The sequence below is a fragment of the Pan paniscus genome, chromosome 10 (genome assembly GCF_029289425.2).
Source record: "Pan paniscus chromosome 10, NHGRI_mPanPan1-v2.0_pri, whole genome shotgun sequence".
NCBI classification, from domain to species: domain Eukaryota; kingdom Metazoa; phylum Chordata; class Mammalia; order Primates; family Hominidae; genus Pan; species Pan paniscus.
In genome coordinates, this window is record NC_073259.2 from 41340662 (window position 1) to 41357284 (window position 16623).

At 52.8% G+C, this 16623-nt stretch overlaps 1 protein-coding gene across 2 annotated transcripts; it reads left to right on the forward strand.

The window, feature by feature from the left end:
- The first annotated feature begins 3320 nt into the window (after positions 1-3320).
- Positions 3321-14175, forward strand: KRT78 (keratin 78). Of its 2 annotated transcripts, none has more exons than XM_055095636.2 (9): positions 3321-3792; positions 4218-4432; positions 5515-5575; positions 6047-6142; positions 7619-7783; positions 8124-8249; positions 11995-12215; positions 12492-12526; positions 12607-14175. In XM_055095636.2, exons 1-9 carry the CDS (start codon positions 3409-3411, stop codon positions 12864-12866), a joined length of 1563 nt encoding a protein of 520 aa, XP_054951611.1. In that variant the 5' UTR covers positions 3321-3408; the 3' UTR covers positions 12867-14175. The 2 variants fall into 2 exon arrangements, with proteins under 2 accessions (XP_054951611.1, XP_057155437.1); XM_057299454.1 differs by lacking the exon at positions 3321-3792 and adding an exon at positions 4068-4121.
- Positions 14176-16623: the final 2448 nt, after the last annotated feature.

A 16623-nucleotide genomic window follows, 5' to 3' on the forward strand; every position in this document is an offset into this window, starting at 1 on the left:
TGTGTGGCTGTAGTCCCAGCTATTCAGGAGGCTGAGGTGGGAGGATGGTTTGAGCCTGGAAAGTTGAGGCTGCAGTGAGTGAAGATTGTGCCACTGCACTCTAGCTTGGGCGACAGAGCAAGAACCTGTCAAAAAAAAAAAAAAAAAAGCTGTGCTGGCGGGGGTTTTCCCATTGACAAGGGCCAAGGCTGGGAGAGGCTGCAGAGCATGAGGTGTGGTTGAGAAGGGTTAACCTGGAGCAGGGGAAACTGAGGAAAGGTATACCCATTAGAGCCTTGACACTGCAGGATTTAATATTAAGTCCATGATGTGAGCCAATTATACTTTTGCTGCTGCATGAATTGGGATCTCTGCGCACCTTTGTGTGCAAAACCAAGTCACTCAGCTGCTGAGGGGCATGGTTCAATCTCCACACTGTTTTGTCATTCTCTCCATCACTGCATGACCATCTTTCTAAGCAGGGGAATTATTTCTAAGTAGCAGCAGTATCTGTTGCAGCAGCAATTGCAGATCTGGGGATTTTGCAAGGTCCCTGGGTATAATGGTCATGGATAAAAATTCATCTCTTTAAACAAATAGTTATTGATGCCTAGTGTATGCCAGACGCTGAGCTGGATAGAGGGGTGGACAGGACATACATCATGGAGCTGTGATTCAGTGTTTAGTGGTGCTGTCTTAGAAAGTTTGAAGGGCGGGCATGTGGAACAGGGAGGAGGTTCATTGTGGGCTGCTCCATGGGGCAGTGGTCTGAGTTGCATACCGGTGGTGCCTCCAGCCTGAGGAGCTCTGTGGTTGGCCTGGAGCAAGTCCCTAAGATCACAGAGGAATGGGCCAGAGCAGACTTAGAGGTCACCTGGCAACCTCTTAGGTTGCCCAAGAGTATATTCTCTATGCCCTGCTCCACACCTATGGGGCCTCAGGGTCCTCAAGTGTAAAAAAAGGCATTGGCTCAGATGACCTTGAAGCACCCTTCTGGCTCTATTATCTATAAAATTACAGATATGGGGAAGTTCCATGGAGGTGGATTGGGCCCCATCCCAAATGTGGCCTCTGTCCTCCACCCTTAATCCTGAGAGGGAGTGATGGTAGAGTTCAGTTCACGGAGATCTTTCTCAAGCACATTTGTGAGGTCTGGAAGGCAGGCACAGAACCTTGCCCCTGCACAGTGGTTCCCAGGGGGTAGGGCTTGGATTCCCCTGAGGAATCAGCAGAATTCAATGCATTTCCCAGCCCTCTTCTGGACTCTGGGGCTGCTACACATTGCCTCCTCTCTCCTTGTTGCACCTAATTCTCCTGGGTCTTTTCTCTCCTCTTCTCTTCCTTACCTGGTCCCTTGCTCCTTGAACTCCTTTGTTCTCCCCACTGAAGGCCCTGTCTCTTCTTCCTCTTGAGGTCACCTGCCATTCAGTTTCATTCAGGCGTGCTGCCGGTTGGGGCCAGGGGAAGGAGGAAGGGGCTTTTAATCCTCTGGAGGGAGGTGAGGTGCACTCACTGCTATCTGGCCTTGGGGTGGAGTATCTGTGGGATTGTTCAAATTGCTAAGAGTGACTTCCTCATAGCACATCTCTTGAGTGTTCAGTATTCTGAGCCCTTGTTTGTCCTAGCTTTGAGTTGCATTGTCAAAGCCCCGGTGTCCTTGCTTGCAAATGCGCCAGGCTCTAGAAGAGGGGAGGGGGACAGGGAGAAATAGCCCCCTTGCCACGTAAATAAGAAATTTTAGATACTCCCCAAATCAGAGTGGTCCAACTCTGCCGGCCAGTGGTGGAGGGGCTTAAGTGGAGTCTACTGGATGCCTTCCTTCCAGGAGTCCTGCCACTCGGGAGAGGTTGTACTGAAGTATCAGATACCCTAGAGTTCTCCTTCACCCACCAGACTTTCAGGCCAGAGGCAGAGGCTGTTCTGTGGGGAACCCCAAATGTCCTGTTTCTGCTCCCAGTCCATCAGGAGTATTTTTCTTTTCTTTTCTTTTTTTTTTTGAGACAGAGTCTCGCTCTATCACCCAGGCTGGAGTGCAGTGGCATGATCTCAGCTCACTGCAGCCTCCGCCTTCTGGGATCAAGCGATTTTCCTGCCTCATCCTCCCGATTAGCTGGGATTACAGGTGCCTGCCACCATGCCTGGCTAATTTTTTGTATTTTTAAGAGACGGGGTTTTACCGTGTTAGCCAGGATGGTCTCGATCTCCTGACTTCGTGATCCACCCGCCTAGGCCTCCCAAAGTGCTGGGATTACAAGTGTGAGCCACCGTTCCCAGCTTAGGAGTATTTTCTAAATGCACCTTGCTTTTTTTTTTGAGATGGAGTCTCACTCTGTTGCCCAGGCTGGAGTGCAGTGGTACGATCTTGGCTCACTGCTCAACCTCTGCCTCCTGGGTTCAAGCAATTCTCCTGCCTCAGCCTCATATGTAGCTGGGATTACAGGTGTGCACCATCACACCTGGCCAATTTTTGTATTTTTAGTAGAGATGGGGTTTCACCATGTTGGTCAGGCTGGTCTCAAACTCCTGACCTCCAGTGACCCACCCACCTCGGTCTTCCAAAGTGCTGGGATTACAGGCGTGAGCCACTGTGCCCGGCCCTAAATGCACATTTCATTTCAGAGCCTGGGTGGCTCTGATTTGTAACCTCAGGAAGCGGAGCCTGATGGCAGGTGGATGGGCCTGGCCCCAAGTGCTTATGGAAGGAGCAGAGCCACAGGCTGGGTCAGAAACGTGCTGTCCCATGCGATCCTGGATGGAGATGCCTGATTTCAGTGGGTGGTGCCTCATGGATGATTGCTGGGTTGGGCAAGAGGAAGGACTTGGAAACCCTGTTTTTCTGTTTCATTTCCAAATCCTGGAGTGTCTTTTAGCCAACGATGGCAATAACACCTCCACTAACCTCCTCTCTTTGTGGCGCTGCAAGTGCCTTCCTTCTCCAACTCCTTGAGGCAGATTCTCCCTTGAGAATCCAGGGCACTCTGATGCTTCCTCTGAACCCCTTCTAGCTTTCTTTCCTCTTCAACCTCCTCTCGCTTCCCTGTCTCCTTCAGGAAGCCTTCCCTGAGGGCCTCAGTGACTTTGCTCCGGCCATCCCTCCCTGTCCCTCGGCACTGACATCCCAGTCTCCTGCCTGCTTCCTTGTCTTTGGGCATGCCTATTTCTCCAACAGCCTGGGAGCTCTGAGGGCAGGGTCTGGGTTTCCTTCTCCCTTGGCTCTGCACGTGCCGGACACTTATTCTCCAGGCACGTCAGAGTAAGTCAGCTGGAGCCAAGTGACAGACACAGTCAGGTCAAGAGTATCTTGCTCTCCAAGGCCCAGCCCAGGTACGGGAGTGGATAAAAGTCTCGTGCTGGGGCCCCAGGGCAGAAACTCACACACCTTGACAATCTGTCTGTCCGTCTGCAGCTGCGTGACTGTCTGTCTCTGCCATGTCTCTCTCCCCATGCCGGGCCCAGAGGGGCTTCAGCGCTCGCTCAGCCTGTTCTGCTCGCTCAAGGGGCCGCAGCAGGGGAGGCTTCAGCAGCAGGGGCGGCTTCAGCAGCAGGAGCCTTAATTCCTTTGGGGGGTGCCTGGAAGGCTCTCGTGGGAGTACCTGGGGGTCAGGGGGTAGGCTGGGGGTGCGGTTTGGGGAGTGGAGTGGTGGGCCTGGGCTCTCCCTGTGCCCTCCGGGGGGCATCCAAGAAGTGACCATCAACCAGAATCTGCTGACCCCACTGAAGATTGAGATCGATCCCCAGTTCCAGGTGGTGCGGACGCAGGAGACCCAGGAGATCAGAACCCTCAACAACCAGTTTGCTTCCTTCATTGACAAGGTGAGGGTCAACTCAGCCAAGCCCCTGTCTCTGTGCCTCCCTTGGAGGAGCTGCTCTTGATGGACTTGAAAATGGGAAGTTTGGCCTCCTTCTACCACTTTTCTAATAACTTCTGCAGCAAAGAAGTCCCTCCTGTGGACTAACTGGACTCTCTCTGGCTATGCTGAGGCCCTGTTGTTCCATGATTGGGGCTCAGGGACAGAGAACTGCCAGCCAGCGGGGGGAAGGCCCTGCCCCATTAGTCAGTCCAGTCATTTTGTTGTGTTCAGAGTGTCATGGAAGGTCATGAGGCTTCCCCTGCCCAGGTTGGGCAGGGGGACAGGGGAAAGGTGAGGCTGATGGGAGGGTCCCTCAGGCTTTACTTTCCAGAGGCTGTGCACAGGGAGTCCCACGGGAGCCTCAGGGATCCTCTGCTTTTGCTGCAGGTGCGGTTCCTGGAGCAGCAGAACAAGGTCCTGGAGACGAAGTGGCACCTGCTGCAGCAACAGGGGTTGAGTGGCAGCCAGCAGGGCCTGGAGCCTGTCTTTGAGGCCTGCCTGGATCAGCTCAGGAAGCAGCTGGAGCAGCTCCAGGGAGAACGAGGGGCTCTGGATGCTGAGTTGAAGGCCTGCCGGGACCAGGAGGAGGAGTATAAGTCCAAGTAGGCACACTGAAATTTCCCCATGCCATGTGGGCGGGGTCTGGGATGACTCAGTTTGGGTCTGTCAGCCAGGAGGTGTCCCACATACTGAGCACCCAGAGGCACATGACTGGCCTCCCCTCTACCCCTCCGCGTCCCCATTCCCCAGGCTCTCAGGTGCCCACCTGCTACAGGTAAACGAGGTGTCCCACAGTCCCCAAGCAGGTCTGGAGAACCTTGGAGGAAAGGCAGGGAGACCGGTGTCCTACATGCCCCAGCTACAAGGGCCCATGTTTCCGGTCAAGGCTGGGAAGGGCTTATTTAAACAATGCCCCAGTGGCTTTTTTTTTTCTTGAGAAATTCCTGTTCAGCGGGCTGTGGGCTAAAGTGATTCAGATGTTCTCTGGTTCCAAGGAGGGAAGGGAATCAATTTAGTGGGGCCGTCCCCAGGCCTGTGACACAATTCACAGATGGGCTGTGGCTCTGGGCTCCACGCCTAGGTCACCTGGTGGAGTGGAGAGAGCCCTGGACTAATAGGGGGCTTGGGTTGGGGCGACTGTGAGTGAGGGGTAGCTGTGCATCCTGGGCAAGGCATCTCATCTCTCCCAGACTTGGTTTCCCTTCTGTAAACTTGGGAAATGTCACCTGCCCTTCTGGCCTCCCAGGGCTATTGGGATAATGGGATGTGAGGTGGAGGAAGGAAGGTTCTGGAAGGAGCCCTGGATTGGGGTCAGCAGACCTGGGTTGGCTCTGCTTTGTCTACCTAGTCATCTGTGGGGTCTTGGCCAAATCATCTAATCTCTCTGATAAAACCCAAACTGCCTACCTCAAGTGATGGGTGTGAGTAGCAAGTGGGAAAAGGTATTCAAATGTGCCTTATAAACTGAAACAATGTGGCTGTCGTCATCAAAAGGACATGGGCTGAAAGGGTGGCACAGGTACATAGCTAGGACGTGGCAGGAAAGGAGAGAAGGGCTGGTTATTGTCTTGTTTGGGGGCATTCTAAGGCAAGGAGTCCTTTTCAGGGAGGTCATGCTTGGACATGGGGGCATGAGCTCTGACCGTGGAGCCTCAAACTGCTTCCTTCTCTACTTATTTGGCAGGTATGAGGAGGAGGCCCACAGGCGCGCCACACTTGAGAACGACTTTGTGGTCCTCAAGAAGGTGAGGGTGGGGGCCAGTGCTCCACTTAGGTTCTGAGCATCCACTGTGCATGGAGCCTAGTCCTAGGCTGGGAGGGAAAAGGTGGGAGGTCCTGATTTAGGACAGGCTATCACTCTACCTGCAGGGGTCTCCTGGGGAAATGGGACATCTGCCTAGACACAGGGGCCCCAAGGCAAGATCTGACTAAAGGACTGCTTGATGAGCTCTTGATGTCACTGCAGGAGAGGGCGGGGAGGGATTGGAAGAAGCAGAACTGGTTGCGATTAATCAGGGAAGACTTCCTGAAGGTGATGTTGGGTCAATGTTGGGCAAAGGAGAGAGCAGGACAGAGTGGGGCTGGAGGAGGAAGGAGGGGGTCTTGGGAGGCGTGGTGGATGGGTGTTGAGCAGTTCATGAACAGAATTCCTGAGCCAGAGTAGGGCCCCCAAAGGGGAAGAGGGGGTTACATGTTCTCTCTCCCCTTGTCTCCAGGATGTGGATGGGGTTTTCCTGAGCAAGATGGAGTTGGAGGGCAAGCTGGAGACTCTGAGAGAGTACCTCTATTTCTTGAAGCATCTGAATGAAGAAGTGAGGCTCAACCAAAGGGCAGGCGGCAGCCAAGAGAGAGGACTGGGTGGGCAGGCTTCCTGTGGCCATGAGGAGAATGGCCAAGAGGGGAAGTCTGTTAGGGTGGCTTAGATTCTGGGTCATTCAGTCACTTGACAACCAATTACTGAAAACTTACTATGTGAATTGCTAGGTCCTGGGGATACATCAATGAATAACCAGAAAAAAATCACTACAGATAAAAAAATTGCTTTCTTTTTTTTTTTTGAGATGGAGTCTTGCTCAGTTGCCCAGGCTGGAGTGCAGTGGTGCAATCTCAGCTCACTGCAACCTCTGCCTCCCGGGTTCAAGCAATTCTCGGCCTCAGCTTCCCAAGTAGGTGGGATTACAGGCACCCGCCACTGCGGTCAGCAAATTTTTGTATTTTTAGTAGAGATGGGGTTTCACCATCTTAGCTAGGCTGGTCTTGAACTCCTGACCTCATGATCCACCCGCCTCGGCCTCCCAAAGTGCTGAGATTACAGGCATGAGCCACCACGCCCGACTAAATTTGCTTTCTATTGGGAGACAGACAATAAGCAACAGACTTAGTAAATAAGGAAATCATATAGTATGCAAGAAGGTGATAAACGCAATGGAAAAAAGGAAAATGAGAACAGAGAAAGGAGGATTGGGAACATGGAGCAGGTGCCAACTTCAAATCATGTGGCCAGGGTAGGCCTTATTTAGGAGATAAAATCTGAGCAAAGATTTGGAGGAGGTGAGGAAGGTCACCACGCAGGTGGGTTTCTGGGATTCCAGGCAGTGGCTGCAGCCCACAGCGGGAGTGTGCTGTCTGAGGAAATGCAGGAAGGTCGGTGTGGCCAGAGTAGTAGGAGCGAGAGGGAGAGGAGCATGATAAGAGGTCTGAAGATGGCTGGGCACGGTGGCTCATGCCTATAATCCCAGCACTTTGGGAGGCTGAGGCAGGTAGATCACCTGAGGTCAGGAGTTCGAGACCAGCCTAGTGAAACGCTGTCGCTACAAAAACACAAAAATTAGCCAGGCTTGGTGGCAGGTGCTTGTAATCCCAGTTACTAGGGAGGCTGAGGGAGAAGAATGGCTTGAACCTGGAAGGCAGAGGTTACAGTGAGCCGAGATTGCACCACTGCACTCCAGCCTGGGCAACAGAGTAAGACTCCATCTTAAAAAAAAAAAGAAGAAGAAGAAGAAAAAAAAAGAGGCCTGAGGAGTGATGGGGGCTGGGTGATTTCGGGCCTTGCAGGCCATTTTCCATTAATGTCCAAGCTGCAAGAGACCTCAGAGACCACCTCCTATGGCTCTCATTTTTGAATGAGGAGATCGAGTCCCATGGTGAGCAGGGCATACTCAAAGCCACCTGGGATGAATGGGGGTCATGGCATGTAAGCAGAAATTCATCATCCTGCTCAACCATCCTAGGCTTCAAGGGGAGAAGGAGCTGGGGGTGGGTGGACACTGGGTCTGTCTTCCCTGCAGGAGCTGGGCCAGCTCCAGACCCAGGCCAGCGACACGTCTGTGGTGCTGTCCATGGACAACAACCGCTACCTGGACTTCAGCAGCATCATCACTGAGGTCCGCGCCCGGTACGAGGAGATCGCCCGGACCAGCAAGGCTGAGGCTGAGGCCCTGTACCAGACCAAGGTGGTGGGACCTGGGGGGCAGTACCATGCTGGAAATGGCTAGGTCTCCATGCCCAAACTCTAGGGTGGTCATCCACCTCGATCCCATTGGGGCAGTTCCAGTTACCTCCCTGAAGGTCCAGGGCTGGGTGGGCAGGGCCATTTCCCCTCCAGGAGGGAGGCGATGCAGAGGAACCGTGGGAGATAAGCTTGGACTTCTGGAAGTATATCCCACTGTGTCCTGGCTCAGGCGTTTAACCCACACTCCAAATAAGGAGTGAGAGGTGGCTTTTCAAACATGAGGAGATGGTCAAAGGTGGCAGTCCTCTCAACTAATGGTGTCCCCTCTGTTCCCCTCTCAGTACCAGGAGCTTCAGGTGTCTGCCCAGCTTCATGGGGACAGGATGCAGGAAACGAAAGTCCAGATCCCTCAGCTGCACCAAGAGATTCAGAGGCTACAGAGTCAGATTGAGAGCCTCAAGAAGCAGGTAGATTTCCAGAGACCCCCAAATGTCCTTTCATTGCGTTTGTGCCTTCAACTGACTTCCCAGTTCCTAGCTTCTCTCTCCAGTTGGGTTGCCAGTGGTTTTGTGTCGAGGACCTTGATAACTGGCTGGAGCTTTGGATAATTTGGGGGAGAAGAGAACTTCAAGCCCCATCTAGGGTGAATTCAGCCTTCCTGCTGTCACTTCTAGCCACATGTTGGCTTTTGTGGGATAGTGCCACTGGATTGCACTCCCCTGGCGTTGGGGAGGGGGCTGACAGCATTGTAGCCTACGTCCAGGTGTACATCTTGCTTTCAGCCCCTTGGGGAGATGGTTAATTCATCTGTTTTCTCTTTTCTTATCTTTTTCTTTTCTTTTCTTTTTCTTTTTTTTTTTTTTTTTTGAGACAGAGTCTTACTCCACTGCCCAGGCTGGAGTACAGTGGCGTGATCTTGGCTTACTGCAACCTCTGCCTCCGGGTTCAAGGGATTCTCCTGCCTCAGCCTCCTGAGTAGCTGGAATTACAGGCACTCACCACCATGCTTGGCTAATTTTTGCATTTTTAGTAGAGATGGGATTTCACCATGTTGGCCAGGCTGGTCTCAAACTCCTGACCTCAAGTGATCTGCCCGCCTCAGCCTCCCAAAGTGGTGGGATTACAGTCGTGAGCCACTGCACCCAGCCTCATCTCTTTTCTTTCTTTCTTTCTTCCTTCCTCCTTTCCCTCCCTCCCTCCCTCCCTCCTTCCTTCCTTCCTTCCTTCCTTTCTCTCTCTCTCTTTCTTTCTTTCCTTCTTTCCTTTCTTTCTTTCATGGAGTTTCACTGTTGTCGGCCTGGACTGGAGTGCAATGGCGTGATCTTGGCTTAATGCAACCTCCACCTCACAGGTTCCAGCAATTCTGCCCCAGCCTCCCGAGTAGCTGAGATTACAGGTGCCCGCCACCACACCTGGCTAATTTTTGTATTTTTAGCAGAGACAGGGTTTCACCATGTTGGCCAGGCTGGTCTCGAACTCCTGACATCAGGTGATCCACCAGCTTCAGCCTCCCAAAGTGCTGGGATTACAGGTGTGAGCCACCATGCTCAGCCCACATCTCTTTTCTTATCTCTTCTTTTGACTCTTACTTCTCAAGCGCAGCAGGGACTTTAAGGTCAAACACTGAAGGTCCTGGTGCCCTGTGGGGGAAGTTGGGAGCCAGGGCCTCAGAGAGTAGGTGAGGTGGGCGGCAGGGTGGGGCTAACTTCTCCTTAGGTAGATGCATTACAAGGGTCAGAAATAGAGGAAGGGATTGGCAAGGGGAGGGAGGCCGTTTCCTGCTCCTCCTGCGGTGTAGAGACTGCACTTCTAGATGTGAAGTGTTATGAATTCTCAAATTGTTAAGTATTCTTGCACTCATATTTCCTAAACCCAAAATATCAATTTGGGTGTCAATGGAGGATGGAGAGCAGAGACCACAGAGTCAGGCCATTTCCTCAACCACTACAGCTTGATTCAAAAGTCACATGTGGTCCCTTGACTCCCAAGCAGAGCCCTCTGGGGAGGGTTCTTGGAATATCCAGAACCCACACTTCAACCCAAACCATCTTTCTGGTTCTTGTTTGCAATGAGAAGCAGGGCTTGAGATGAATGTGATGAATCCTCTTACTCAATTTGCTGCCACTATGTTTCACCAACAAATTTGGACCCCTTGCTTTGGAGTCCTCTGGGGTGGCTATTAAGATCCAGATTCCTGGCCTCCTGGCAGAGCTGAGGAGTCAGAATCTCTAAGGATGGGGCCCAGAAACCTGCTTTTTAAATGAGGTTGCCCAGCTGGTTCTGAAGCATGTGGTCTTGAGAGTCCAGTGGCAGCACACAGGAGTGTGTACTGGGTATCTGGGCCTGGGAATCACAGCTCCTCACACAGCAATGTGCCTTTCCCAGGAGAATCCCTCCTGGGGATATAGCACTGTCCCCTGCTCCTTTTCCTGAGCAAACATGATGAACTGGGCTCCCCTGTGCAGGCCCACGTGGGTTAGGATCCCAGTTCTGCCACTCTTCTTTCTGAGCCTCAGTTTCTTCATCTATAGAGTAGAGATTATGTTTCTATCCACAGAGTGGGAATCGATAATAACAGCCTTTAGACAATTCCTTCTTTCCTGAGTCAGATGTGAGGGCAAATCAACTGTAAGGCTGATAAAGACAGGGATCTCATCCTTCCTCTAGCTTTCTATTGTAAGTAAAAGGATTATATTTTCTTTTTTTTTTTGAGAAGGAGTCTCACTCTGTCACCCAGGCTGGAATGCAGTGGTGCAATCTCGGCTCACTGCAACATCCGCCTCCCGGGTTCAAGCGATTCTCCTACCTCAGCCTCCTGAGTAGCTGGGACTACAGGTGCGTGCCACCATGCCTGGCTAATTTTTTTTTTTTTTTTTTAGTAGAGACAGGGTTTCGCTGTATTAGCCAGGATGGTCTCTATCTCCTGACCTAGTGATCTGCCCACCTCAGCCTCCCAAAGTGCTGGAATTACAGGCGTGAGCCACCGTGCCCGGTAGAGATTATATTTTTCAAGTCCCAAATTGAGGCACATGTTTTGATGTACTCTGACAACAGGGCAAAGTATTTGAAATGGGACTGTCTGAAAAAAATGAGAACCGTTGTGACCCTCAGGGGGAGCCTTGCAGATAGTGATCCATGGTACAGGAAGAGCTTTAAGCACCCTGGGAGAGGTGCTGAGGGCTGGGGGTGGGAAGAAATAGGGAAACAGCACTTGGGGAGGTGGCACAGGAGTTGTACTAGTGTCCTAGGCCTGTCATGACAAATCACCACAAATTGGGTGGCTTAAAACAACAGAAATGTAATCTCTCCCAGTCCTGGAGCCTTGAAGTCTGAAGTCAAGGTGTTGGCGGGGCCGTGCTCCCTCTGAAGGTGCAGCGAGAGTCCTCCCTGGGTCTTGCTAGCCTCTGCAGGCTTCAGGAGCTCCTTGGCATTTTTTGTCTTATTGCTGCATCATTCCCATCTCTGCCTCTCTCTTCTTCTTTCTATTTTTTGAGACGGAGTCTTGCTCTGTTGCCAGGCTGGAGTGCAGTGGCATGATCTTTGTTCACTGCAACCTCCACCTCCCGGGTTCAAGCAATTCTCCTGCCTCAGCCTCCCGAGTAGCTGGGACTACAGGTGCATGCCACTATGGTCAGCTAATTTTTTTATTTTTATTTTTAGTAGAGATGGGGTTTTACCGTGTTAGCCAGGATGGTCTCGAACTCCTGACCTTGTAATTCACCTGCCTCAGCCTCCTAAAGTGCTAGGATTACAGCTGTGAGCCACCATGCCCAGCCCTGCCTCTATCTTCTGATGAGCTCTTCTCTCTGTGTCTGTCTCTGTGTTCTCTCTTCTATTCATAAGGACACCAGTCATTGGATTTAGGGCTCACCCTAAATATGGTACGATATGATCATGAGATCCTTAATTAATTACATCTGTAAAGACCCTACTTCCAATAAGATCACATTCTGGGGTTCTGGGTGGATATGAAAGTTTTGGGGGATACTCTTCAACCTACTGCAGGAGGTAAGGAAGTGAGGGAAGCAATACCTTCCCTTAGAATGAGAGGAGCCTGTTGCAGGGGTGGTGTTGGTACAGACAGCCATGGATAATTTTGAGCTCATAAGATTATGATCCGCTCCAGCCTTCAAGTGATATCCACAGTGGGTGCTTTGAGAGGCTATGTTGGACTTACAACCACCTTCTCGCTCATTTCTACCCCGCTTCCAGAACGCCACCCTGCAGGCCGCCATCACTGATGCTGAGCAGCGTGGGGAGCTGGCCCTCAAGGACGCTCAGGCCAAGGTGGACGAGCTGGAGGCTGCTCTGAGGACGGCCAAGCAGAACCTGGCCCGGCTGCTGTGCGAGTACCAGGAGCTGATGAGCACGAAGCTTTCCCTGGATGTGGAGATTGCCACTTACCGCAGGCTGCTGGAGGGCGAGGAGTGCAGGTGAGGGAGGCTTGGAGGGACCTGGGAATATGAGGTTGGGGAGGAGGATGGGATGCCAACACAGTGAGCTGCTTGCTGAAGAGGATTCTGAGAGATTTCCTGACATTGTGAGTTGCTAAGGGCAACCGACGCTGCAGAGAGGGATTTTAAGTTGGAGACTGTGGATTTTATCTGCTGAGAGGGTGGGTGACCTGCTTTGAGGGGCTTAAAAGCTCGTGGGGATGCATTCTTTGTAGTATTCCTTAGCGCATCCCCCTCTTGTCCTTTTTCCCCTAGGATGTCTGGGGAGTGCCCCAGCCAGGTCACTATCTGTGAGTATCAGGGGACTTTAGGGATGGGATCCCCATGGGGAGCTGAGGACCCTGCTCTGAGCCAGTGCGTTTCTTGGCAGCCTCGGTGGGAGGCAGCGCTGTCATGTCTGGAGGAGTTGGTGGAGGCTTGGGGAGCATTTGCGGACTCGGTAGTGGGAAAGGCAGCCCTGGGTCCTGCTGCACCAGCATCGTGACTGGAGGCTCCAACATCATCCTGGGCTCTGGGAAGGACCCTGTTTTGGATTCCTGCTCTGTGTCTGGCTCCAGCGCTGGCTCCAGCTGCCACACCATCCTGAAGAAGACAGTCGAGTCGAGTCTGAAGACATCCATCACCTACTGAGCGACCCAGCAGCCACCTCCTTCCTGGACACATTTGGCCTGCTCCCCCCATCAGCCGGCTCTGCAAGGCCAACTCCGTGTCCGCTGCCCACAGCCCAAGCCAGCCCACAGCGGATGCTGCAAAAATCAATAAAGTTTCCCCTCCTGCTGTTCTGAATGCTCTAAGTGCTTGCACACCTCACCCAGCAAAACAAAAGCTGTGTGGCTCCCCAGCTTCCTCTCCTCGGAAGGCAATTGCGGCATATCTGTGTCCAAACGTGTCCTATTGGTACCTCACTCCACATCCCAGCCACTCTATCAAGGAATCCTTCAAGCTCTCCAGTGTGTTCCTTGGGGTGCCCTCCATCTCCCACACCTCCACTGATGTTTTAGCTGTGCTTGTAGCTCACTTCCTCATCAACTGCCTGTTTTAAGAGGTTCTAGTCCTGACCGGGGCAGCCCCCTTCCTTCTTGTTCCTTCTTCTTCCTGACTGTGCACCAAAATTTTCTCCTTCTAGGAACCTTCTCTAATTCCCATGTCTAAACTACTGGGCCCTTCCTGTCCCTGGCAGTCTGGCTGCACCTGTTGCTGTCCTGGGTGCTATGTCTGTCTGGCTCTGGTAAGGGACTCAGCTTCTCTATTAGCCTGGCACTCCTGCATCCAGGATGAGGATGTGCTCAGCTTGTGCCTGGGGGCTCTGATGGAGATTGGGGTTCAAACTCTGCCCCTACCCCCTTATCTGTTGGCTCTCATCTTATCCTTGGGCAAGTGTGAACATGAGGCTGGAAACTTCTCCTCCTTCCTCTCCTTCAGGAAGCTCTGCAGGAAGCCAAGAGTGTGGGAATCACATGGGGTGCCAGGAGGGGCTGGAAGGATCACCTTTTCTACACACCCCCAGCAGCCTCATGGGTGCCTGCAGTTGCTCTTTCCCCATTCTCGCTTTCCAGACCCAGGTGGGGGACCTGGCTCAACCCCAAACTCCATAGTCTGGGCTGCAGGAGGTCACACTACGCCTCTCCTTGCTTTAGAGGGAGGGCAGAACTTTCCTCAGATTCATGAATCGCTCCATCCAAATTATGCAAGAAGGCTTTTCAGCTTTGTGAGAAGGAGACCAGAGCCAGTGAGGATGTGGCTTGAATCCCAGCTCTGCCGTTTCCTAGTGGTGCGACCTTGATCAAGCAGCTTGACCTCTTCAGTTACCTCATCTGTAGAAAGAGATTAATAATAATATGTACCTCACAGGGCTGTGTGGCGACAGTGCCACTAGGATCCCAGAAGGAAACTAAATTCATCCAAGGTAGTTCAATTAAATGGACTTTTTGAAAAAGTATAGTTTCCGTTTTCTTTTTTCCCCAGAGGATAGTCTTTTCTTTAGTGCTGAGGGATTCAGCCCCTTACATGGGCTTTGGCGGAGATTGTGGGCAGCACCAGCTGTTCTGACTGGGGATATGGGTGTTGGGTCCTTCTGGGCTTCACAAGGCTGCTTCCTGCCTGGCCTGCTATGAGTGACTCACCTCACATGGTAATGCAGTTTCACATACAGCCTGGGAAGCACCCAGACATCCAAGACACTCACTTTGGAAATGTTCCTGATGGTGGTGGCCTCTACCACGTTTTTCAGACTAAGACCTCCTTAATGGCCTTGCCCTCGGGCACGTGTCAGGTGTGGTTTGTGCAGTGAATAGGCTGCACGTGATTGTGGGCGTGATTGTTGTTCCTTCTTTTCTTTGTCTTCTTGGAAGTGAGGACCTGAGAGGGCTAAATTGACTTTAAGGAAAGGATTACTTGCAGAGGTGTGGTTAGGGCTGAGGGAACAGGGATGGAGAGGCCAGGGACCAGCAATGGCGAGAAGCCGTTACCACACCTAGAGTGAGGTCCACCCTCTCAGTGTGTCCAAGACTGAGAGGACTTGCAGTGCTAAAGCTGGGCAGTCCTGAGAAAATCAGGATGGGCTGGTCGCCTTATATAGAGCTGAAGATCAAGAGAAGCAGTGAGGTGGCAGAGGCTGTAATCATGGGGAGATGCAGCCATGTCCCCAGACAGTGGTCTGAAGTGGTTGGAAGCAGGGAGGGAGCTGGGAAGAAACATCTGACCTCTCTCCTCCCTCTGATCTCCTGCTGGTGTCTCCCTTTGGTCAACTCAACTGGAAGCCAGAGTGCCAGGGAGCAGCCCACAAGGGTCAGAGGAAGGTGGAGAATGGAGCGGGAGGGAGGCAGATGGAGCATCACCCAGTGCGGAGACTCAACATGCCATTGCAGGGAAGGCATCCAGGCCACTCTGCTGCATAGTACGTGCTCAGTAAGTGCCGACTGTAATAATGATGATAATTAGCTCAGAAAGCCCTACCTTCTGGGGGCTCCTTTGTCCCTGTAACTTTCCTATTGCTCGGCACCCAGCCTGACCCATGGTAGGTGCTAGGTTGGCAGTATCCACTCTCTTGCCCCCTCCCTTTGGTGGCAGCAATCTTTAGTCCCCTCTGCTTTTGTGTCCTGCCATCAGGGAGGGACTCTGGGCAGGTGACAGTCTCCAGAGATGGAGCCCTTCAGTAATCAGTATAGCAGTGCGCAGCAGCTCTTCCTCTCTATGGAGGGCAGGAGGGGAGGAAACTGCTCCTCCCTGGGCTGCAGAAAGAAGGTCTGAGCTTGCATGTCCTGTCTGAAGGTAGAGTGGAGAGTAAGGGCTGGTGGAGGCAAAGTGCCCTCCCAGGCTTCTGTCTGGGCCTGGGCTGTGAACCTGGGTGGGAGGGAGGCTGTCTCCAAGCAGCAAGCCGGGAGCTCCATGAGAGTGTGCCCTGGTCCCTGTGCGCCTGTCACCAGCTCCCAGCACAAAGCGTGTCCCAGAGAGCGTGCTTGGTAAATGTGTGCAAGGGACTGGCGTGAGTGTCGTGTCTGGGGTGATGTGAGACTTGTGTTTATCGACTGCCTCTCACTCCCACCAGCCTGGCTGCCCTGTGACTCAGAGGGCTGACAACACTTCCTTGCCCAGGGGGCCCACAGCCACATCCTGGAGGCTAGGGCCCACTCATGACTGTTTCCTCCACCCACGCCGCCCAGGGAGAGATAAGGGAGGCTGAGAAAGTGATCTCAGCCTGGGGAAAGGAGACGAAGGTCAGTGGGAAGGGGCGGCTTCATCCAGGGATCACTTTTCCAAAGGGCTTCCACGGAGGGCCCTGCTTATAGGCAGAGAAAATGGGGCTCAGAGAAGTTGCGAGTTGCCCCAGGACACACAGCTCAGTGTGGGAGACGTCTCGGCTTGGCTCCCTGAAATGCCCAGTGTCCTAACTCCAAAATCTCCTCTTGGCTATTAAGGGACTAGTTCTGCAAGTGCTCTCACTCCCATTCCTTGTGGGAGCTGGGTTCAACTTCTTCAAGCAACGGGGAGCCACTTACAGCCTCCCAGGGGCCCTAGGAGAAGATCCCACAGCTCCCTCTGGTCCTGGAGCAGGCTGTCTCTTCACTTGCTGGGCTGTGGGGAACATGGGAGGGAGGCCAAGCCTTCTCCGTGGCAGTCCCATGTCCTCTCTGTTGGGATCCTGGGGACACAGGCTGGCTGGTTGTCCTGCTCATCTGATGGAGGTGGGGAGCACAGCGATGCTGTCCTCGCTCCTTTTTTTTCAGGCAAGTCTCTGTTCACTTTGAGCCCATCTTCTTGCTGAGAGAAGGGGGTGGGGAGGGCCAGTGTCTAAAGTCACCTCCTCAGTCACCCCTCGGCCCTGACAGTTGACGTCTCTGTCTTTGCTTGGGGCTGTGTTTGGTCCCAGCAGACTGAGGTGAATAGG

What these genes read in the sequence shown, in the direction of transcription:
- KRT78 (XM_055095636.2), top strand. Translation starts at nt 3,409, where the DNA reads ATGTCTCTCTCCCCATGCCGGGCCCAGAGGGGCTTCAGCGCTCGCTCA. An exon ending in GAGGAGGAGTATAAGTCCAA is followed by an intron (nt 4,433 to 5,514) that starts GTAGGCACACTG and finishes CTTATTTGGCAG; the next exon opens with GTATGAGGAGGAGGCCCACA. An exon ending in TGAAGCATCTGAATGAAGAA is followed by an intron (nt 6,143 to 7,618) that starts GTGAGGCTCAAC and finishes TCTTCCCTGCAG; the next exon opens with GAGCTGGGCCAGCTCCAGAC.